This window comes from Felis catus, chromosome A3 (genome assembly GCF_018350175.1).
Source record: "Felis catus isolate Fca126 chromosome A3, F.catus_Fca126_mat1.0, whole genome shotgun sequence".
Lineage (NCBI taxonomy): Eukaryota > Metazoa > Chordata > Mammalia > Carnivora > Felidae > Felis > Felis catus.
The window spans coordinates 50,257,011-50,280,619 of record NC_058370.1 but is presented as its reverse complement, the minus strand read 5'-3'; the positions used below and the strand labels follow the sequence as shown (position 1 = coordinate 50,280,619).

The following is a 23,609-nucleotide window of genomic DNA, read 5'->3' as shown; positions in this document are numbered from 1 at the left end:
GATGATAGATGATATATATAGAGAGATTTTGTAATTATGTGTTTATACATGGATCAGTATATTTATATACATTTCCTAAAGCTATGCTATGAGTGCCAAGAAGCAGTGACATCCCCAGTAGCAACAAGCACACTTTCATCCAGATCTTGGTTTCTAAATACCATTCTCCAGTGAAACGACCCAGGGCTCCTTGGAAACATGACTGATACTAGGGCTGAGGCAGAGAAAGTATTAGCTGAGCCTGGAGCATCTAAGGCATGTGAAAGAGACACAGAAGCCAATCTGAAAGAGCTCCAATGGCCAAAGCTGGGAAAATTTGAACAACAAAATAAATAAGCACCACTAGATTATAACTGAGAGTATAAAATAAATATACATGAGTCCACACTGATATAAATAAATAATTGAATGAATAAAGAAATAATACATGTAGATCCTCCCCTCTCTAGGAGGTAGAACTTAATCCTCTCCTTTGTAAGTGTAGACCAAATTTAGTAACTTTCTTCCAAAGATCAGAGTATGGAAAGAGAAAATTTAAACTTTGGAGAGATCTGACAGACACCATCTGAACCAAATGATCAAGATTAACATCACCAATAATGTTCAGGGAATGTCAGGTATCCCTTGATATGATCTAAGAGAAGTGCATTTCACCTCTGTGTATTTTTTTCCAAGACCAATAACACCAGTCAAAATCATTAGAAAATATCAAACTGAGGGACATTCTATGAAATGTCTGATCAGTGCTCCTTACAACTGTCAGGGTCATGAAAAACAGGGAAAGTCTGAGAAACTGTCACAGACTGGAAGAGACTGAGGAGACCTGATGACTAAATGCCATTTGAGATTCTGATTGGGATCTTGGAAGAGAAAAAGGACAACAGTGGAAATACTCCTGAAGTCCAAGTGAAGTGTGGAATTTAGCTAACAGTAGTGTCAGCAGCTAATCACCTGATTCCGATCTTTGAACCATGGTTGTGTGAGATCTTAACATTAAGGGAAATGTCTGAGAGGTATACGGGAACTCTGTATTATCTTTGCAACTATCCTATAAATTTAAAATTATCCTCAAATAATAAATTCTTATTAAAAGAAGAAAAGTAGAATTTACTGAAAGGGTCAGATATATTCAGACTGAGTTAAACTGGGCGTATGTGGATTGTCAACACGTATCAAAGGGTAATGAAGCAACAACATCCACAAGTGAAAGTATTTTCTAAATGTACTGAGGTCAGCACTTAGCCATGACTCCCAGGGAATGTTCTAAGAACCTGAAAGTGGCAAAATTTTCCATTAAGGATAAAAGTACATTATAAAATAAAGTTCTCTGTTAAATCATGTGATTGCTATTGTTGTCATTATTAATTGAAATAACCATGTAAAATGAATGTAAACTAACAACACCATAAAACAAATGCAGTATTCTGTGGCCATCTGTCAAAGCCCAGCCATCTGAGGGTGTGCTGACATTTCTCAACTCCCTATACCACACTAGAATTCACAGATGACAATCTCATGATAGGCTATTTGAGAAAAATTAGGATGTCTATATCACAGACAAAAACTATGCATTTCCACTCCACATTAATTGAAACAATCATCAGAAACATAAAATCGACACCAGAATTCAATAAAATAATGAACCCTTACATTTACCAGGCTTTCTACAACATCCTTTCCCATCCCATCTCTCTGTTATGGGGGATATAAATGCACAAAAATCATGTCTGATTGTGGGAGCTTTCAATCTAGTTAGGACTCAAACAAGAAGGACCTACCAGAGGAACTTCAGATTGTGACACAAGACTTAAAGAACAGATCAGGACATGAGAATGAATGGCACAAAACAGAATAGGACTGCTTACTCAATGGGTGGGATAGACAGTGGGCACTGTGGGGGTCTTTTCAGAAATGGCCAGTTTTGAGCACAACCTTGATGAATAGATAGACTTGAGTAGATAGAAAGGAGGGGAGGTATGTCAAAAACATAAAGGCAAGAGTGCAAAGGGCACTCTTAAGAGGCAGCTCATACATGGCTTTGTTGGAGCCAGGGGTTCATGGGGCAAGTGATAGGAGAAGTTGGAAAGGTGAACTAGGATGTCAGTGAAGGATTTTGGATGTGGGTCAGTGAATCTGGGTTCCACCACCTAGTGAAGATGGAATCATCAAAGGCCTTGAGGAAAGGAATACATGTTAAAGCAGGTTTGGGGAAAGATTAAGGTCATTCTATCGTAACATAGAAGAGAGATGAAAAGAGAAACATTTGGAAGGCAGGGGCTGTAGGTTTCACATGGTAAGACACATCTTATGAGTAGTCTTCGGAACTCTGGAGCCATGGATTTTCTCTCTCATGTCTCAAGGTGGTCACATTGGTCCCCCTGTGTCTTGAATCAGTAATGTTTCTTCTTTCTCTTGCATCCTTAGTCTCTCAAGATGTCAAGCATGCTCTGGAGACAAAATGACTAGACATGACAAGAGATTATAGGATAAGACAAACTACGCAATAGGATTTTTCCAGCTTCAGTTACCGACCTATTGCTGTTTGTTTTTCTTTTAAACCCAGACTATGGACAAGATGATATGCTTCTAAATGAGGGTACTGGAAGTTACCTCTGAGCTCCATCTCTGGTTAATTTTACACAATACTCAGTTTATAAGACAATTTCAATTGTTTCCTTAGTAAGTCATGGTGAGGAGAAAGCACTTATTGTCTCACTAAGGTATTGGCAACAATGCAATTTCACCTTCCACTTAAGCAAGCTACTTTGGAGAGACTTCTGGTTTTCATTTCTCTTTGCCTCTAACTCCAAGTAGTTTGTAACTTCTTCTTATATTCCAGCCATATCTGCCCCTTTAGCCACTTTCCCAGCTAAAATATCAGGTCACTTCCTGCCTGTTTTTTCTAGCTGAGTTTACAGCCATCATCATGAACCCACCATTTTCTTCTCTATCTTTGTTACTTGTCTTATCTGACCCCAGTCACCCAACCCTGGGTTGGGTCCTCCCATTTTTCTCTCACTTAATAGATCTTCTGATGTGTGTAGACTATTTCTTATGCTTAGAAAGTGGGTGGTGATGGTTACCACATTTAGAGAAGAAGACTCAGCACTACAGGTGGTTGGAGCTGTGCAGTTGGTCCAGGACAGTAGACAAAAGAAGGAGAGGGGCATGCTTAACAGCCTGCTTTAAACAATCTAAGGAAAATAATTTTAATGGCTGTGAGGCTTAAAATAGGATACCTGAATATTTTTATACAATTGTGGTGAAGATTGCTAGTTGACCCCAGTTATTCACTTTTTTTCTCCTTAGGGTTAAAGAATATTTACCTGGGCACATGGTCACTCTGAATAAAGATGCTTATCTTTGCAGCAGGCACCCCTGGGAACTTAGTGTCATAAACTGGAATCTGTCAGGACCTTGGCTATGTATCCTGTAGCTAGAACACCTCTGCATGGTATGGCCTGCCACTGTGCCCTCTGCTGGCTGAGAAGGGTCCCCAGCACATCAGAAGGCCTCCAGCCTCACTCAGAGCAGGTCTGGAAAACCTCATAATCCAGAGCATGGCATGAGCTCCACTCACTAGTCTCCTCTGGTTGCCTTTCACTCTGTGTGGAGTTTGCCACTTGCAGGCAGTTGTAATTTTCACTCATCCTTGGTGCCCCCCTCCTTTTCCTACCCTGTTCCCCTAGAGCCCCACTTTTATCCTGCCTCTTTCCCATCAGTCATGTTGCCCCAGGTCCTCACATTCTTTAAAGTGAAGTCCCTACAAAACACAGGTGTAGACCTTCCTCATGCTAGATCACAGTGCAGCTCATTTAATCATTTTGATATATTGTTGTGCTGGTAAGACTTCCCCTCTGCATCAGGGGTGAAAGGATGGAGTTGAGGTGTGGAGAAGCATCATTAACAAAGGTCAAAGAGGGAGATAGTACAGGTCCAGCATAGCCCACTCTATCCTTTAGCCAGCACAAACAACGTTTGCTGGATTCTAGGCATGGGGGTGAGGAAAAGAAAAAAGATAATCCTTGCTCACAGGAGCTAAAAAATTAGCAGAAGAGAACATCAGTAGAGATTATCAAAGTAAAGAGTGATACAAGATTGGATAGAAGAGAATATGAGTGTCCTAGGATGACAGAGGAAAGGAAGCAAACACATGGTCGGAGGAGTTTCTGTGTTGAGAGCTGAAGCTGACTGACAGGTAACCAGGGGGTTTGCAAAGCTTTGGAAAAAAGACAGCCTGTGGTCTGTTTCATTTTCAGAGAACTAGGTGGCCCTGCTGGCCTGAAGACTAGATGAGAATGGACTAGGGGTGGGGGCAGGGGGCTGGAAAAGTGGCAGGGCTAGCTCTAGAAGGAAGGATCTGTTAAATAATTTCAGCAGAAGACCTGGAAGGGCTTTAGGCAGAAAAGGGACAACACAGGCATACGTTTTACAAAGCACATCTGGCTGCTGTACAGAGTTGACAAGTACAAAATGCAGACAGTGGTCTTTAGGGCTTTAGCAATCCTCAGGAGGCATCTGGAGGGCCTGACCCAAGAAGAAGGTGTGGCTGGGATTTGACTGTGTGTGTGTGTGTGTGTGTGTGTGTGTGTGTGAGAGAGAGAGAGAGAGAGAGAGAGAGAGAGAGAGAGAGAGAGAGAGAAGATACACAGAAATCTATAGGACTTGCAACTGAGACAATGTGAGGAGGAGATGGAAGGGCTGTGACCTTCACCAACATGGGGAATCCACAAGAAGAAACATATCTTAGGGGAAAAATAAATATTTCAGTTTGAGACTTGTTGACTGGTTGGATTTGAACTGCTTGTGGGATATGGAAGTGTAATATACAGTTGGTAGATTGATGTTTGGGGTTTTAAGAGAGAAAGAGAGTGAGGACCAGAGTGAGAGCAGGGTAGAAATACTAAGGACTACTATTCAATCATACTTAAGAGAGGACAGGGGGAAGCACCCAGAAACTAGGCAAAGAGAGCAGGGAGCCAAGTCTAGGACCTTACAAATGAAAATATTTAGGGATGAGGAAAGGAAGACCACAAGGGAGCATTGGGAAGGAATAGAGAAGCCAATGGACAAGTAGGATGGCTGTGTCAGGGGCCCAGAAGGCAGCTGGCTCATGCCCTGAAGCCACAAAGATAAGAAATAAGACGATCCTCTTGATGTGATGACTGGAAGGATAGTTGGGACATTGAGAGCACTGCAGGGAGGAGGGAGAAGGGGGATGCAGCCCCAGGTCTTAGCTCAGCAGCACCTGTTGGTCAGAGCATGTGCAAGTTCTGGGATCAGATTTTGGGACCTGGAAGCTATATGGATCCCAGCATGCTGTTTAACCACTTAAGCTTTATTTCCCCTACTCTGTAAAATGACAATGTTGTAACTGTGTCCTGGGATCATTGTGAGAATTAAAATGAGGTTGTGCATAGAAAGAACCCAGCATAAAATGAGTAACTGTCATTGCATAGGCCAAAGTCTTGGAGTCACCCTTTCTCTTTCACAACCCACCTCCAATCTGTAGGCACTTTCTGTCTGCTGGACCACCCCAAATACCACATATTCTGTATCTGACCACTCCTCATCCCCTCCACCCTGGTCCAAGCCACCCTCACCTCTCACCCTAATTACTGCCATCACTTCTTAATGGTCTCCTTACTTCAACCTTTGCTCTCACCCCTGCCCTTGCTCTGACCCAGTGACCAGAGCGACTTTAAGTCAGACCACAAGTTCCCTCTACTAAACAGTCTCAGAGTAGGAGCAAAGTCCTTACAAGGGGCAGCAAGGCCCTATACCTCTCACCTATCTCTCACTTCTTTCTCGCCTCACACACCACACTCCTCCCATACCACTCTTCCCAGCCACAAAGAAACTCACCCTGTAGACTCATCCTCTAGACTCAAGGCCTGGCCAGCTGTTCCCTGGGACTGCTGCCTGTTTCCCTCACTCACTTCTTTCTGGCCTTCACTTAAAATGTCACTGTCTCTCTGACCTTCCCTGGCCAACTTCCTGCACTCCTTAGATCATCTCTTGTATATTTCACTTAAGCTTTTAAGTTGTATTCGGGCATGTAAACTCTATGAGGGGCAGGGAATTTTTTTTTTTTTTCCAATTCTCCCCACATGGTTACTGCTCCATGGGACTATGCCTGGCACTACTAGTACATGCTCAAGAAAGATTTCACTTGATATATGATGGAAAGACAGGAACCATTAGTTTTATGTCTTCCGGTTTCCTCAACTGCGAATTTGGGGTATTAACTACTACCTGGCCTGCCTCCTCGGGTTGTTCCCAGAAGAGGATGCTGGAGCAAGGACTTCGAACAGCCAAACCCCACAGAAAACACTTCGCTGAAGGTGAGCTGCGCCTGGAGGCAGTGGAGGAACCCCACTCGCCGCACCCAAACCCGCCCACCCGCTTCGCCCCGCCCCGACGCCCGCACGCCCCGCCCATTCGGCCTCCACCCAGCCCCCGCCCGCCCCGCCAGCTCGGATGGGGCCCGCCGCGCCCGGCGCTAGGAGGCCTAGGGGGCGGTGCCTAGAGACTGCGGGAACACGGCGTCGGGGCCTCCAGACACAAAGAGCTGCCGGCAGGACGCAGGGTGCGTGCAGTGCGCGCGCCAGCGCTCTTGGCTCGCGCCAGTGTGTCCCAAGCGCGGGGGAGACCAGAGGCACCCACTGCCCAGGTGAGCTTGGCTGGGGCGGGGCTGTGGGGCCCGCGCCTCCGCGGCACGTGCGGCGCGCCCGGCTGCGAGCACCCTGGTTGGGGCCGCGGAGGAGAGAGGCCAGCGTCTCGCGGGCTGCGCCCCAGGCAGCGGGCTTGTGGGAACTAGCGGGGCCAGGGCCCTGCGACTCTGAGCGGGGCGGGGTCGTAGGGAGAACCCTACGGTACCCCCCCGCCCTCGCCTCGGCGCCCGGAACCGGCTCCTTCGCGGGGTCCGGGTCCTCCCTTCCCCTCTGGGTAAGGGGCCCCAGGTTGGGTAAGTCTGACATGCTAGCCTCCTTTTTCCGTCACCTTGGAGGGCTGGTGCAGGGGTCACTTTAAAAGAACATATCCGCGGGAATCCCGCTGTTCCACCAAACCTTTGAAAATTAGGTTCTACAGTCGTTTCCGTTCCTGCAGTGTGCGTGGTCCTCGGAACGAGTTTTGCAGCTATTTGGCCCCTCTGCGGAAGTGGACGCCAACCTTCTGGCGAGCAGTCCGGCATCGGGGAGAGGGCAGTGGCCCTCACTGATGATACCAAGGTTAAACGGTGTAGCGAAAGCCGCGGCCACAACTGCAGCGCTGACTTTTCCTTCCCGGACGCGCAGCTGCCGGGTGCCCTGGCCCCTGGAACGCCCACAGCGCCGCCGCGTCCCTCAGCCTCTCCCATCACCTGCAGAGCTCGAGGCCTGGTTCCTCTGAGCAGGCCACGTCCTCCACCGAATGATCTCCTGTAGATAAGATTGCATCCTTCTATATAGGAAGTTTTTAGGATGTACCTTTCTTTTGCTGTATCGCGAGTTTGCGCTTGGGAAAACGGTTTGAAACACACCATTGTCAGGGACTATAAAGTCTGTTGGAAATTTTATGTGTCCTACCAGTTGTTTGGCAGGATCGTCCTTTTCCTCCCATTGGTGGGCTCAGTCACAAATCTCAGTAGGAGTCTGTCCAATCTCTTCTGGTGTTTCACACTCATAAATCATGCCCTGGAGACTTAGGCCAAGCCGTCCTACAGTGGGGGGTGGGAATGGGGTCCAAAGAAAGAACTGTGGAGCTGGAGGGCTTGGAGAGGGTCAAGTGTTGCTCAAGGTTTCACCGCCAGCACTGTCAATAGGTGGGAGGAATTATGGGTGACCATGAGTTTTTCTTAAAGGCCTTTACCACGTTTTCCACATTGGACTTCGAAATACTTTTCAAAGCAGAAAATTAAAAAAAAAAAATTCAGTTAAAATTTGTTAAATAGGACGCTAAGCAGCCCCACAGTTTTATGAACTGTGCAAGAGTATGTATCCTAAAAGAAAAATGCTAAGGCAAAGAAGCAGTGTACCTGTGCTGTGCCTTTTGTTTGGCTTACATACATATCATCTGTTGGTGGTTTAAACTGTTTCAGATTGAACTAGCCTGTACTGGCAAATAGAAGTGGGTCTTCTGTGCTTACATATATGTGTGTGTGTGTATCTATCTATCTATCTATCTATCTATATAATTCAGATTCAATAAAAAAAAAAGAGGATAATCATTTTTGCAGAATGAGAAAATAACAAGCCTTCTCTAAACAACCTGAATTTCATGTAACATTTAACACCATCATATTAGAAAAAGAACATATCACAAAGGAAAAGTTAGGGTTTCAACATTTTTTAAGTTGTGGACTTTATATAATTTTTGCTGGAAAACCGTTTTTCTTTAAGTCCTATTTATCTCTTTACATTGTGATTTGCAGGGCTGCTCAGAGGTGACTTAACTGACACAGTCATTTGCCAACAGTATGTTGAAATCCCTTTTAGTGTTAGTGTGTCTTTTGTTCTGCTCCTTAGTCCTTATGAACATTTGGTGGTGAAAAAGAGTAATAGTAGAGTTGCAAAATTCTAACTAAGTATTCAAAGTATTCAGAGTATTCACCCTTTTATGGTGAGTGACTTTAAGTGCTGGTTGTGGAGGGTCATTTTGTGTGGGGGGGTGGAAGATGAAACATGTGGCGTTTGGGATTTGGGCATGTGAGAGGAGAGATCCCTCTAACCATATTCTTTCTACCTTGGACACTTACCTTTGGATTTTACTATGAACAGGTGGCTGCTAGATATCTCTCTCCCTCCCTGGCTCAAGAAAGGTCTATAATAAGGAGGCAAAAACAGTTTCCTGGCCTCACATTTTGAACTAGAAGTTTCAGAGGGGTAGTCAGGGGGAATTGTGTGGCTCCTGACTAGAAGGGGAACAGTGCCCTCTGACTTAGAAGGGCAACACTAAGGCCACATCTTCTTTGCTCTTGATTCCATGGTCATTCTGTAACAGGTTGAGTGGCAGTGGCTGTAACTGAACTTTAGATTTGGGCTTAGCTCAGTCCTTGGCTTCAAGTACAAATTAAGAATTCAGGCTCAAGGCCAGCTATTTGGTTAATCACAAGCAGGAGGCCAAAACTTTGGGTCAGACTCTACCTGGAGCTGTTTGGAGGGCAGCGGTAGCAGAAGGCTTTCCATTCCCCATCCTTGGGTTAACCTTGAGCCTCCTGGTGAGACTTCTCCACTGAAGGATTCTAAATGTTGTATTTTGTTTGTTTGTTTTTGTGAACCCAGAGTCTTTTGGGTGGTGTTTTGTGTTTTTAACATCTTGATGAAAGTTAGAGCATGCACCTGCTGCTGCCTAGTTGTACTCATCTGTTTCTCTGAACCCTCTTTAACCCTTCCTTAAACTTTAAGAGATAATGGCTTCTTGTTTCTCAAAGACGGGTACATAGTCTCCCTTGAGTTGGAATCCTTGTTTTCTCAAATAAACATCCTCCAGGTAATTCTAATACACTCAAGTTTGAGAGGCACTGGTATATACCAGCTTTTGTGCATTGACTTGCTTTGTGTTTCATGAGAGGAAAGTAGCAGAACCTTTTATGATGTGACAGCGGCTCTTATAACCCAGTTATCTTATTTTGGGATCTTCTTTATTTAATAAGTTAATATTTTGGTATTGGAACTTCTCAAAGTGGTTGTTTATTGTTATTGTTAAAGATCTGAAGGAAAAATCTCTCTTGATAATGTCTAGTTTTTTCACTGAAGTGAAAACTTTTACATTTGTGGATGCGTATCAATTGAGATGTTTTTAGGTACCAGTGATGGAAAACTCAACTCATGTGGATGGAACTGGAGGGTATTATGCTAAGTGAAATAAGTCAGCCAGAAAAAGATATCATGTTTTCACTCATATGTGGAATTTGAGAAACTTAACAGAAGACCATAGGGGAAGGGAAGGAAAAATAAGTTACAGAGAGGGAGGCAAATCATAAGAGACTCTTAAATACAGAGAACAAACTGAGGGTTGATCGGAGGGTAGGGGAGGATGAGCACTGGGTGTTGTAAGTGATGAATCATGGGAATCTACTCCCAAAGCCAAGATTACACTGTATACCCTGTATGTTAGCTAACTTGACAATAAATTAGTTTAAAAAAAAAAAAAGAAAGAAAGAAAAAGAAAAGAAAACCCAACTCAGTCTTGGCTTAAACAGGTAGGGAAGTCCTGGAAGGAAAGTATAGGACTTCAGGATGAGTTGTTCCAGTGGCTGAATCAGCAACTGGGGGCCTAGGTTGCTCCTCTTTCACACATGTTGGTAGTAGCTGTTTTACATCTGAAGGAAGAGGGAGGTTGGTTTCTGTGTCTCTTCAAGAATAAGGAGTAACACATTCAGTAGCCTTCTGGACCATGGAACCAGTCATCAGCTGTAAGGGGGCTCACCTTGGTCTGTGATAGGCCTCATACTTCCCTGTTGCTACTCCAAGGAGGCAGGGTGTATGGGGGCTGTGGGAGGGCATTCTGTGGGTACCTAATCACTGGAGAGCTAGTGTAACTCACTGCACAGGTAGAGTATGTCCTCTGGACCCTCTGCATGGCTTGTGCATTGGTCATGCTGATGTCAGAAATGGATCGCTGGTCTCTTGGTGATTTGATTTTAAATTGAGCTCTTATTGTGTGCCGGCTCTGTTGTCTGCTTTTGGTAAATTCTTCCATGTAGTGCTCACAGCAGTCTGCTGAGCTGGGACATGCTCTTGTCCCCATCTAGAAGACAGAGGCTTGCTACCTGCTATGTTCAGAATCACATGGCACTGAAGGGTGCACAGGGATCTAGACAGGCTCTCTGCAGATTCCATGCCTTCTAGCCTGTGAGATTTCCACCATATGTCACTGCCTAAGCAACAAGATCATTTCTGTACATGAAAAAGAAAGGAGTTTTCAGTGCTGATAAAAAACTGACTTCCACAATCTGTCTAGATATGTGAGGTGAGGGGGAGGTAAGGGAATTAGCAAGTCAAATTCCATTTGTAAGCAAGAGTTGTGCTTTGCATTGGTGGGCACCATGTGTGTGCATGCTCATGGAAATAAATTTAAAAAGATGAGTCTGATGTTGGGATTGGGAGTGTAGCCACCATGTGGTCCTGCCAGGGCAACTTCCTAGGAGCGCCGTTCACACCAGGGGCCTGTGGAGTCTCCTTCAGGGTCACAGATGGCATAAAGCCATAAACACAAGAACCAACATGAAGTAATATAATGAAGCATTCACTGATTTAGAGTTTAGTTTAAGGGCACAGGAATTTTGTAAATAGTTATACGTTACTTAAAAATCAAAAGGGTAGTCTCCTCTGTTAGACTTTAACAACAGGTTGCCACAGCCCAGGGAGAGCTCAAGGTATCCAGAACGTATTTACCTGCCCTGGCTATACACAGGTGGCCTGAGGAGGGAGGGGTTAGGACTGCCAGTGCATGTGGACTCCAGGCTTCTGGCTGTGTTCATGAACATGGACAAAAGTGGGCAAGAGTAGGCAGCACCACCAGGTCCCCGGCTGGGGAGAAACTACAGAACAGATGAGCCTCCTCCTGACATAGTCAGGGTATGCATGTCCCCATGTGGATGGGGAATAAAACTGAGAGCTCATTGTCCACGTGATAACAGGGAGGGTAGTGCCTTCTGCCTGAAGGAAGCTGATTCCTAAGGGCCAGCTGCAGCTCAGCCAGTTAGCTCCTTGGGTTCAGGTGACTGCTTTTGTGGTCAGACTTCAGTGCGGTCACCACTCCCCAAGGACCTAAACGAAGGGAAGTAATGGTGAGTTTGCCTCTTGACTTGGCTAGAAACATAGATGCCCAATTTCTAAACTCCACGATCTACATTAGTGGCCTGCTCATAAGAACCGAAGTGCCAGTAGCACTTCTCAGAAAACTGCTTCAAACAGGATGTTTGCAGGGGTCCTTGCTAATTCAAATTTAGCCAGTCCTGCTTTGTAGCAAAAGTGTGGCTTTAAAATTAAGCAGTTCTTGACACATTTTAAATTATTTTTGAATTTTTATTATTTCAACTTGTACACATAAAGACTTTGATGTTGTAGATTTTATTAAAATTCTCATAATTCAAATTCTTTTTTTTTAATGTTTATTTATTTATTTTGGGAGAGAGGGAGAGAGAGAGCATGCACATGACCTCAGAAACCCTGAGATCATGACCTGAGCCGAAATCAAGAGTTGGATACTCAACCAACTGAGCCACCCAGGCGCCGCATTATGAATCAACTTCTTATACAAGGTAGCTGGCCTGCTTTGGATGCTGTCCTAACTAAGTGATGAAAATTAAAGATCACCTGTAAAGAGACAGTGTGTGCCTCCTGATGAGAGGTACTGAGAAGGATGCTACCTTGCCCACCTCACCCTGGGGGTATTCCCGCCATAACCTGAGTCTCTGTGTGGAGACATCAGACAAACTCCATTTGTGTGATGTTCTACAGAGTAAATAACTGACGTCTATAGTCTTTAGTTAAAGGTAAAAAAAACATAAAGACTGAGGAACCATCCTAGTTGAAAGAGGACTAAAAGAACCTGACACCTGTGTACACTACTTGATTGGAGTCAGGAAGTGGGCAGGAGAGCTATAAAGGACATTATTGGGACAATAGACAAAATTTAAATGTTAGTGATGTGATACGTTTCCTGAATTTGATCATTGTACATATCACTATGTCCTTCAGTTTAGTAAGTGCAGTATGAAATAATCTGAGGAAGGAGAGACAGAGTTGGAGAGAGAAAATGATACAGTGGGTGTGATAAATGGGGCAAAGTGAAAACGGTTTATCGGCGAAGCTCCAGGCATAAAGGGTATTTGGGAATTGTATGTACTGTTCTTGTTATTTTTCTATAAAGTTGATATTATATCAGAATAGAAAGGTACAAAAACAGATGTCTACCCTGTATATACTGCAATCTAAATACCTCACTTTAATTTTTCATGTTACAATGTCTCTGAATTTGGGATGCCTTTTGCAGTCAACACTGTCTTAGCATTATGTCAGATTTGATAGCAGTTTTTCTTTTTTAGTCATTGGTCTTAGAATCAATGGCATCTTGGATTTGATGAACTGTGGTATTTTCTCTGGCTTTATTGTCTGAAGAGGTGGGAAAAAGAAGACAGTCCTTCTAGTGGTTTCGTGTGACAGCTTTCCATTCCTCATGCTTCACACTAGGCCAGACATCCAGGTGCCTTTGCTCATTTCCCCTCCACGCCTCATTGATATTTCAAACTCAACACATTCCAGGTTGAATGTCTGTCTTCACCTCTACCACTTTAAACCGCTCTTCCTTTGTTTCCTGTTTCAGGGAGCAGAAACATAATTTTGAGACAGTGATGGCCCAGGAATGACCCTGTGGGAAGAGCATAGGGAACTGTTCCCTTTGCATGAGTGAGATAGGTTGATGTGAGGCCCTTACCCAGTCTTACCTCAGGATGGATACTAGTTTTAGTGCTGCCCATTTCTTGAAGTGTCTTTGGGCTCCAAATGTCTGTGCCTTATTTTCCCCATTTTTTTTTTAAGTGAGAATGGCTTTCCCAAGTCTGCTAAGATAATGGACAAGGCAACTTAAAGTACCATAAAACTCCAAAATTCTGTGACTTAAAATGAGAGAGCTTTTTGATGAGACTTTTATACTATAATTATTCAAATAGCTGATTGCTGTTAAGCAGATGACCCTGAGCTCATGTGTCAGTGAAGGCCTGGCTTGTGGCTGGGCTCCTGCTTCTTGACTCCTAGCGCTTGCTCCCGGATTTCTTTCCTATTCTGGGTCCAGTTCTGGGGGGAGACAGGGTGGGATTGATTTTTACACTTGGTGCTCACAGAGACCACCAGGCACAGGCACATTTCATAGAACTTGTAGTGGCCTGGTGCTCCCAAGCTCCTCTCTGCACTGGGGCCACTGGTCCCTGCAGTGTTGGAAACCTCCGTGTCAGTGCATCAAGTTTCATTAGCTCTTGAGCCCCATGTGTGTCAGACTTGGAAATGGTTCCATCCCAAGGCTGGCTGGTTGCATAAGCCCAGGATTATAACATTTTATTTTAGTTTATTTTGATTGGCATGAACTTCAAGCAACTGGAATAGCAAAATAACGGTGATTTCTCCATGACCTGGTTTCTTGGACTGCTGTGTTTCATCTTCATTAAAGATGAGTTTCTTAGCAATTCTGAATCTGCTTTTATGGTCACTGAGTTCTTGATATTGACACTGACCTTCACAGCAGGCTGATTTCTTGGAAGTAGAAACCAAAAATATTCAATCCGCTGTCAGATTCTGTGGACTTTTAAATATGTGTAAAGAACAGAGAGGATCAACATGTGCCTTTAGCTCTTAATTGCATGCTGGAATTTCAGATGTGAAAGTTAGGACAATAATGAGTTGGGGGGACTGTTATGGTTTTCGAAATAAATGTTATCAGCTGTGTTATTTTATTCTCTCTTTTTTTTGTTTGAGAGAAAGCAAGAGAAATGCACATGTGTATTCAGGGGAGGGATGGAGAGAGAAGAATCTTAAGCAGACTCCACACTCATTGTGAAGCCTGACACTGGGCTCAATCTCACGAACCCTGAGATCATGACCTGAGCTGAAATCAAGAGTTGGATACTTAACCGACTGAGCCATTCAGGCACCCCTCTCTTATTTCCTATTTAGCCAACATGAAACAAAGGTTATACCCTGGTTCTGGTGAAGAGAAGGTGTCTCATTGTTTCATAGCAGATGAATAAAAATAAATTGGGACATGGAATGTTTGGTTGAAGTATTGCTTTGTAATTTGGGGGACTATTCAAGTTAATGTTCTTTCCTTGTAATTAGGTTTAGTAATATAAAATTTTGTATAACATTAGGACTTTCTGGTTTGGTTTAGAGCTGGAGGAGACATTTCCCCATATATTCTGGACATGGAAAAACTTTCTTTTAAATATTCAAATTATTTTGTATGTTTGGATATTATTAATAGGCATGAGGCAAAATGTAAAGGTTGGTAGTTCTAACTGGAGTTAGACCTCAGTGTGTGTTCAGTTACCAGCTCTGTGACTTTGGACAAATTACTTCACCTCTCTGTGCCTAGATATCATCACCTTTAATATGGGGATGACAATGGTGCCTCCCTCCCAAGGCTAATAAATTCCCAGGTGCTTAGGAATGTGCCCATTATGTGATGAATCAAGAAATACTAGTTTTCTATTATCAAAAGATTATGTAGCAAAAGTGAGGACCCTACTGAGGGGTCAGAAGTAGAGACCTCTTTCCAATGGCTCTGACTGTGCAAAGAGTAGACACCAGGACTTACACACCTGGAAGTAGAGTGTTAGGAAAATCTCCTAGTGCCCTTTTTTATTTTTATTTATTTTATTTTATTTTTTCTCCCTCAACCTTTAAGGTCACTTGACCGAAATAAAAATAAGTAGCAACAATTGTCTCAAAAAAAGAGACATTATGCATAATGGCAAAATGTGCACACACTTCAAAAACTAATAAATTAGATACTTAAAGGAAATGCATGCATTAACCAAGACCTTATTATTCTCCAGGTTCTGTGTGCAGTGTATGTTTTGCGGAGTTGAAACATGAATGTGTGCTAGACTTCTGCTTTGTTCTGCTAATTTCAGCGATCCTCCCTACCCCACCCCCATCCCCCCATCACTGGTGTCTGCAATCTAACACATGCTTTTTTTTTTCAATATATGAAATTTATTGTCAAATTGGTTTCCATACAACACCCAGTGTTCATCCCAAAAGGTGCCCTCCTCAATACGCATTACTCACCCTCCCCTCCCTCCCACCCCCCATCAACCCTCAGTTTGTTCTTAGTTTTTAAGAGTCTCTTATGCTTTGTCTCTCTCCCACTCTAACCTCTTTTTTTTTTTCCTTCCCCTCCCCCATGGGTTTCTGTTAAGTTTCTCAGGATCCACATAAGAGTGAAAATATATGGTATCTGTCTTTCTCTGTATGGCTTATTTCACTTAGCATCACACTCTCCATTTCCATCCACGTTGCTACAAAGGGCCATATTTCATTCTTTCTCATTGCCACGTAGTACTCCATTGTGTATATAAACCACAATTTCTTTATCCATTCATCAGTTGATGGACATTTAGGCTCTTTCCACAATTTGGCTATTGTTGAGAGTGCTGCTATAAACATTGGGGTACAAGTGCCCCTATGCATCAGTACTCCCTTGGGTAAATTCCTAGCAGTGCTATTGCTGGGTCATAGGGTAGGTCTATTTTTAATTTTCTGAGGAACCTCCACACTGTTTTCCAGAGTGGCTGCACCAATTTGCATTCCCACCAAAGGTGCAAGAGGGTATCCGTTTGTCCACATCCTCTCCAGCATCTATAGTCTCCTGATTTGTTCATTTTGGCCACTCTGACTGGCGTGAGGTGATATCTGAGTGTGGTTTTGATTTGTATTTCCCTGATGAGGAGCGACATTGAGCATCTTTTCATGTGCCTGTTGGCCATCCGGATGTCTTCTTTAGAGAAGTAACACATGCTTGATTGGTTGATGTCATCACTGCAATAAATTCAGGGTGTTTTTTAAATTTTATTTTTTATTGTTTAAAATTTATATCCAAATTAATTAGCATATAGTGCAACAATGATTTCAGGAGTAGATTCCTTAGTGCCCCTTACCCATTTAGCCCATCCCCCCTCCCACAACCCTTCCAGTAACCCTCAGTTTGTTCTCCATATTTATGAGTCTCTTTTGTTTTGTCCCCCTCCCTGTTTTTATATTGTTTTTGTTTCCTTTCCTTTATGTTCATCTGTTTTGTCTCTTAAAGCCCTCATATGAGTGAAGTCATATGATTTTTGTCTTTCTCTGACTAATTTCACTTAGCATAATACCCTCTAGTTCCATCCACATAGTTGCAAATGGCAAGATTTCATTCTTTTTGATTCCCAAGTAATACTCCATTGTATATATATACCACATCTGCTTTATCCATTCATCCATCGATGGACATTGGGCTCTTTCCATACTTGGGCTATTGTTGGTAGTACTGCTTCAGGATGTTTTTAATGGACAAGTGTTTGTGTGTTGATGGAGTTCCCAAGCTTGTCTGTTGATATATTCCATGGTGTGCTGAGGTGTTTCCCTTTTGTTAGGCTTTTGATTTTGTTCTGAGCATTTAGAGACTTATAAGTAGCATTCTATGAAGAATTTCAGTCTTCCTGTTTTCTTCTCTGTGCATATAAAATGTGTGCACCTCCCTTCATTCTCACAACCGGCCAATGATTACCACTGTCTAGTCACATTGCTGGTTGGGATGAGTGTGCAATGGGGTCTCTCATTGCAGAACTGCAATGGGTTCTCATTGCAGAACTTCCTTACTGGCTCCTCGGTGCAGGGAGAGCAGGGGAGAGGTGGTGCCAGAGAGTCAGGCCTTGACAGCAGTGTGCCAGACACATGGAATCCTGTCACGTGTCCCCTGGTGTGAAAAACTCTTAAATTGTTTTAATTTGGGTTTCTGTGCCTATTAAACATTTGCTTATTATTTTTTTTTTAATGAAAAGCAAGATTCTGCTCTTAGGTCATCAGCTTCCTTCCCTGGGTCTCTTGAGGACATTGCTCTTGCTGGAGTGAGAATGCTGAAGCAAGCAGCAGCATGTGCCTTCTGCTGACCTCCCAGTCTGTCCTTGCTAATAATGCATGAACATGGTGCTTTCACAGTAACATGCAAGTAACATCCACCATCTCAGGTTCTCAGACATTTTAGAAAAGAAAAAAAAGAGTGTTCATGTGAATTCTCTTCTGGAATTTCTAGCATTTGGTGAAGAATCAGATGCTCCACCTGGCTAACTGATAAAGCTCTGAGTGGTTCTGTGGCTAGTGATAACATTTCTCAAATGATAAAGGTGTGAGCTCACATTCCCGGATGTAAGTTGCCCAACAACATTCAGGAAAGAGTCTGCTCGGCAAGCCTCCCTGCTTGCTCTAGTGCCAAGCACTCGCCTTTTACTTCAAAGAGAAATCTAGGTTACTAGTCCTCGGTGCCTGTTTATCTCTCTTGAGATCTGTCTGCACCCACATCTCCCCTCTTCTTTCTGGTGGCCTCCCAGGAGGAGGTGACTCACCTACCTCCATTTGGTGGAGGTGTAAGCTGCTGCTGTGGGATGGGAGGGAGATTCCAGCTTCTCACACCAGCATTCCACACTGTTGCTGCTTAGATGGGAGTGAGGTTGAGACCCTTTGAGAAGTGAAAGATCCCAGGCCCTCAAAGGTAACCTGAAATTATTTTGTTCAATAAAACTAGGTATAAATGCCCTAGAATTTATAAGTCTGTAGCAGAATAAGTAACTGAAATTCAATATATGTTTTATTCTGTTTTTTCCATTCTAAGACAGCAGCCCAACGTTGGTGTTCCTTTGCCTTCAGAGAGGTTTCTGTTACAGGGCTAAAGGTGGAAGTTTCTGGAAAATGACCTCCCTCCCTTTTTAAAAAAAAATGCATATGCTAAAATTGACGTGTGTGTGTGTGTACAGTTCTGAGACTTTGAACACACATATAGATTTGTAATTGTCACAACAGTAAGAACAGAATAGTTGCATTATCCAAAAAATACTCTTGCTGCCCGGTTGTAAGTCCTAACTCCTGCCTACCTGTTTGCTGACCTTGTAATTTTACCTTTCCCAGAATGTAATATCAATGGACTCTTACAGCATGTAACCTTTCCAGACTGGTTTCCTTCTCTCAGTATTTATCTGTGTTGTTGCTTGTATTAACAATTTCTTCCTTTTATTGATGAGTAGCATTCCAGGTGAGGATGGATGTCAATCCATTAAACAGTTGGAGGATGTTAGGGTAGTTTCCAGTTTTTGACAGTTGTAAATGCAGCTGCTACAGGCATTTGTATACAGAATTGTGTGAATGTGTTTTCACTTTTCCTAGGGTAAATAATAGTGTGCAGGGTTGCTGAGTATTTGTTTAATTTGGAACTGCTTTTTTTCCAGAGTGATTTTGCCATTTTGCATTTCCAGCAGTACTGTATGAGAATTTAATTTGTTCTCCTTGCCAGTTCTTGGTATTGGAATTTCTTAAAAATTTTAATGTCAGCTATCCTAATAAACATGTAGTGGTGTCTCATTACAGTTTTGATATTCATTTCCTTATTGGTGAATGATGGTGAACATCTTTTCATGAGCTTATTTCCATTTGTATATTTTCTTTGGAAGTGTGGTCAGTTCTAGTGTTGTGCAAGGTTTTTTTTTTAAATTGGGTTTTATATTTTATTTTATTATTTTATTATTTATTTTTTATATTTCCAGTCAATTTTAGTAAATGGGGATACTGCATCACATGCTATACCAGTCCAGGGTGAGAATTTTCTAATAAGCCTTTTCTAATAATAAAACTGCTTCCTTTGGTATCATCCTAAGTTGTAGCCTGAATTGAGGGAAGGGAGGTTGGATGGGCCCTAGGGTTCCTGAGGGAAATCGAAATTGACATGTTCCCTCTTTGTAAGGAGATGGGACAGGAAGAGCAAGTTCTAGCTCCCAAAGAAAGGACTAACAGGCAATATAAATATGTTGTTTCATCCTTATGAGGCCTGCCTGCCTTTAAAAAGGAACTACATTCTTAACCCACAACTGTTTTTCACCATGACAGTGGCTCCCATTATTTCTTGCAGCAGAGAGCTTTGGGCTCCTCCTAGAGCCTCCATCTTCCCTCTGTCACCAGTGGTAGTGAGCCAGGGCTCGGCTGGCCTCAGCCATCTTGTGCATGTCATGCTTCTTCTTGATCACAGGGTCCTGGTTGTGAAAAGCTTCCAGCAGCTCATATGACAACTTCTCTGGCATCAGCATCTGCCAGTGCTGCTCCTCCCTGCACTCAGGAATCATCTACTTCGTGGCCAGGAAGCAACGACACCTGTCGGCTACTAGCAAGGGGACCTAGTAGAAATGGCCACCTCTGAGGATGGATACCAGCTCAATCACCAGCCCATCCAGGCTCAGTTTTTTCAGTGCATGGTGCAAGATGGCATAAGGGTTATGTTTGATGGTTGCCGGTTCCTCTGCAGAAGCAGCATGGTACTTCTCAAACTGCTTCCTTTTCACAGTTTCTAGAGTGTGCATCATGAGGGGTCTGGCCAGTACTTCGTTTCCGCCTTTCATCATCATGTTGGTGAATTTACTGATCTTTGGGTCTTCATACACAGAGCTTGTTTTTGTTGCTGGGTCAGCTTTGATAAGCTGAGTCTTCCTGAGTTTCTGCTCATACTTCTCTGCTCAGACAAGGGCTTGCGGTAATTATCATGTTGATCTGTGGATCCCTGTATTCAGGACCAGAGTGGCTTCACCTCACTTGGGTTAGCGCTGGAAGCCCCAGGATGCACTCCATATGTGCAACTCCAGGACCACCCTCACACAGACTTCACCTGGGGGGGCAACCATCTTGGCTGGCCACAAGGACCCCAAGAAGACTGCCCTTGACATGCATTGGGAGATGGGGAAAAGGCTCCCCAGGACCCTAAATCTGCATGTCCCCCATTAATCTGGGTATTAAAAGTCTCTCATTCCAGAGTTGAAAGGGAAGAGTCAAAAGGAAACATTCGGTGTCTCATTATCCATTCCAGGGCTCTCAGCCACCATGCAGGCCTTGTCTCTAACTGTTTAGTTTTTAATAGCTCTTTATATATCATCTATGCAGACTTTTTGTGGGATATGTGGTTAGCAACGATTTCCTCACAGTTTGTGGCTTGTCTTTTCATTCTCTGTGCAGTGCCTTTGATACAGCAAAAAAGTTTTAATTTTGTTGAAATTCAATTTATCGATGTATAGATTTTACTTTTAGTGTCTTATTTAAAAAGTCACCTCACTCCAGGCATAAAGATATCCTGCTGTGTTTTCTTCCAAAAGTGCTATCCTTTTACATTTTATGTTTAGAGTGGTGATAAATTTTGAGTTAAGTTTGGTACTAGGTATAAGGTTTATGCTGAGGGGTTTTTTCCTCTTTGCATGTGGATGTTTGAGTGTTCCAGTACCATTTGTTGAAGAGACTATTCTTACTCTATTGAATTCTTTTGCAACTTTGTCAAAGATCAAATGGCTGTATTTGTGAATCTGATAGTGGATTCTTTGGATTCTCTTCCACTGACGATATGTATTTGTTTATCCATTCACCAAACCACACTGCCTTGATATGAGAGCTTTAAACCAAGTCTTAGAAGTAGGTAATATGAATCCTCCAGCTTCATTCCTTTTTTGTTGAAATACTCTTGGGTATTCTAGTTCCTTTGCCTTTCTGTATGTGTTTTATTAAAAAAATTTTTTTTAACGTTTATTCATTTTTGAGAGAAGAGAGTGACAGAGCACAAGCAGGGGTGGGGCATAGAGAGAGGGAGACAAGAATCCAAAGCAGGCTTCAGGCTCTGAGCTGTTAGCACAGAGCCCAATGCAGGGCTCGATCTCATGACCTGATTGAGATCATGACCTGAGCCGAAGTCAGATGCTTAACAGACTGAGCCACAAAGGCGCCCCTGCCTTTCTGTATGCATTTTAAAACTCACTTGTCTATATCAATTCTGCTGAGATTTCTGTTGGAATTAGGTTAAATCTGTGGCTCAGTTTGAGGAGAATTGACAATTATATTGAGTTTTCTAATTCATAAAAACATTATGTGTCTCCATTTATTTAGATTTTCTTTGATTTCTTTCATTTACGTTTTGTAGTTTTCAGCATACAAATCTGCAGATTTTGTTAGGATTATATTTAAGTAGCCACTTTTTTTGCAGAAAAATAAATAATATTGTTTTATAAATTTTAGTTTTAAGTCCACAGAAATATGATTGATTTTTTTATGTTGACCTTGTATTCTTTGATTTTGCCAAACTCATTTATAAGTTTGAGGAGGTTTTTTTTTTTTTTGTAATGTTTATTTATTTTGAGAGAGAGAGAGAGAGAGAGAGAGAGCAGAGGAGGGGCAGAGAGAGTGAGAGAGAGAAACCCAGGCAGGCTCTGCGCTGTGAAGCACACGGAGCCGAATGTGGGGCTTGAACTCATGAACTGTGAGAGCAGGATCTGAGATGAAATCAAGAGTTGGACTCACGAACTTTGAGAGCATGACCTGAGCTGAAATCAAGAGTTGGACACTTAACTAACTGAGCTACCCAGATGCCCCTAGTTTGAGGAGATTTTTAACGTAGATGTCTTGGGATATTTTTTACATAGACATATCATCTGTGAATAGGAAGTTTTATTTCTTCCTTTCCAGTCTGTGTGCCATTTGTTGCCTTTTTCTTCATTGCACTGACTAGGACTTCCAGTATGATGCTGAACAGATGGGATGAGACTGGACATCCTTGCTTTGTTCCCAGTCTTTCAGAGAAAACATTCAGTGTTGTGCTATTAAGTACGATGTTGGCTGTAGGCTTGTAGATGCTCTTTATCAGCTTAAGGAAGTTCCCTTCTATTCAGTTTGCTGAGAGTTTTTATCAAGAATAGATGTTAAAATTTTTTTTAATTTTTGGCATGAACTTTCTTTATTCAAGTATGATCAGTACACAGTGCTTTATTAATTTTAGGTATACAATATAATTCTTAAATAATTTTATACATTTCTCAGTGCTTATGAAGATAAGTGTACTCTTTTTTTGGTTGGTTTTGGTTTTTGGTTTTGTGGCTATTTATTTATTTATTAAGTTTAGTTATTTTTGAGAGAGAGAATCAGAGAGAAAGGGTGACAGAGGATCCAAAGCAGGCTCTGTGCTGACAGCAGAGAGCCTGATGCAGGGCTCGAACTTATGAACTATGAGATCATGACTTGAACCGAAGTTGGATGCTTAACCAACTGAGCCACCCAAGTGCCCAGTTTATTTTATTTTTTTTTTAATTCCAGTGTTATTAACAGCGTTAATATACGGTGTTACATTAATTTCAGGGGTACAATATAGTGATTCGACAATTCTATACATTACTCAGTGCTCATCATCATAGGTGTATTCTTAACCCCTTTCACCTATTTCACTTATGCCCCCACCTACTTCCCTGAGATGTTGAAGTTTTGACATGCTTTTTCTTCAACCATTGTTGTGATCTTGTAGTTTTTCTTCTCTAGTCTGTTGTTATGATCAATCCTTGATTGATTTTTGAATGTTGAATCGGCCTTACATTGAATCGGCCTAAACCTACCTCATAGTGTATTATTCTTATATATTGTTATATTTGATTTGCTAATACTTTGTTGAGGAAGTTTGCATCTATATTCTTGAGGGATATTGATCTTAGTGTTTTTGTCTTATATTGTCATTGGCTGGTTTTGTTATTAGCGTAATGCTGGCCTCATAAATGAGTTGGGAGGGGTTGTCTCCTCTTTTATTTTCTGGATGGTACTGTGTTGAATTGGTGTTATTTCTAATTTAAAAAATTTTTTAAAGTTTTTTTAACGTTTATTTATTATTGAGAGACAGAAAGAGACAAAGCATGAGTAGGGGAGGGGCAGACAGAGGGGAAGGAACAGAATCTGAAGCAGGCTCCAGGCTCTGAGCTGTCAGCACAGAGGCTGACGCGGGGCTGGAACTCAACAAACCGCAATTATCATGACCTGAACCCAAGTGGGACCTTAACCAACTGACCCACCCAGGGTCCCCTCTAATTTAAATTTTTG

General features: G+C 42.6%; 1 protein-coding gene and 1 pseudogene across 7 annotated transcripts in view; one reads left to right on the top strand and one right to left on the bottom strand.

Annotated features, from left to right (window-relative positions):
- Positions 1-6,465: 6,465 nt before the first annotated feature.
- NINL (ninein like) overlaps positions 6,466-23,609 on the top strand; it is a 174,583-nt gene continuing 157,439 nt past the window's right edge. For all 7 annotated transcript variants that reach the window (XM_045053960.1, XM_023251527.2, XM_045053958.1 and 4 more), the window contains exon 1: positions 6,466-6,673. In XM_045053960.1, the coding sequence (XP_044909895.1) occupies positions 6,481-6,673 (193 nt within the window). In that variant the 5' untranslated portion in view covers positions 6,466-6,480. The remainder of the gene's footprint in view (positions 6,674-23,609) is intronic.
- On the bottom strand, positions 19,679-20,345 carry LOC101092597 (annotated as a pseudogene).